This window comes from Echinops telfairi, unplaced genomic scaffold (genome assembly GCF_000313985.2).
Source record: "Echinops telfairi isolate 266 unplaced genomic scaffold, ASM31398v2 ScPeMD7_9;HRSCAF=40, whole genome shotgun sequence".
Taxonomy (NCBI): Eukaryota; Metazoa; Chordata; class Mammalia; order Afrosoricida; family Tenrecidae; genus Echinops; species Echinops telfairi.
In genome coordinates this window covers 59,165,822-59,166,709 of record NW_022103906.1, presented here as the reverse complement: position 1 = coordinate 59,166,709, position 888 = coordinate 59,165,822, and the positions used below count along the sequence as shown (strand labels likewise).

The 888-nt window shown below is 39.6% G+C and overlaps 1 protein-coding gene across 1 annotated transcript in view; it reads left to right on the top strand.

The window, feature by feature from the left end:
• Nucleotides 1–150: 150 nt before the first annotated feature.
• TRAPPC11 (trafficking protein particle complex subunit 11) overlaps nt 151–888 on the top strand; it is a 52,384-nt gene continuing 51,646 nt past the window's right edge. The window contains exons 1-2 of the mRNA XM_045286571.1: nt 151–189; nt 764–885. Of these exons, the coding sequence (XP_045142506.1) occupies nt 151–189; nt 764–885 (161 nt within the window). The remainder of the gene's footprint in view (nt 190–763; nt 886–888) is intronic.

Genomic DNA, 888 nt, shown 5'->3' with positions numbered 1-888 from the left:
AAATGGGTCAAATGGAGGATCAAATAAAATGATACATTTTAATCTAACTATATCAAACTAAAATCACTTGAAACTTTCTACTCCAGGCAAGGAGATGGTGGTGGTCTGGAATTGCTGACCTAGCAGTTAGCAACTTAGTACATATCCACTATGCCACCAGGTCTCCTGAGTCAGTACAGTGATTTGGAAGTAATGTCAGAGTTCAGCTGAATCCTTCATGGCCAGGATATAACTCTACTGCATTTTCTCCTTAAACAGCACTTAGCACTCACACGAGTGGCTGCTGGTATGCTGCCATATTTAAGAATTTTCCTTAATTTTTTACTTTACGCACAAGTAAGATGAAGTACTGCCAAAACAATATGTCTTTGAAATAAATGAAGCCATCTTAGACTTTGGATAATACTTTGTTTTGTCTGGAACAGAAACTGAAAAGGTTGAGGAATATAAATGAAACTTAACTGGAAAAGGGTAGATTTTCCACTGTGTTTGAGAGGTGGAGTAAAGTCATTAGAAACTCTGTGTGAGAGGTGGTGTGAAGTCATTAGAAACTCCTTTGGGTTTTGTCGGTTTTTCAGTGGACTCCAGGCTTGAGAATCTACCCCTGCCACTTGATAGTTCTTCTACAATTTCTCTGAGCCTGAATGTCTTCATCTTAAAAATGGATTTATATGCATGAAGTACCACCTAACATCCAGTCACAGGTGGATTCTGCTACTATTTGTATCAAGTAACTCTTTCCAACTTTTGCCAATGCTTGCAGAGAACCTCATATGAGTGGTATATTCCTAAAGGGATCTTAAAGACTGGCTGGATGAACAAGCACTTGAATCTGGTGCCCGCCCTTGTGGTTGTGTTCTATGAGCTGGACTGGGATGAACCTCAGTG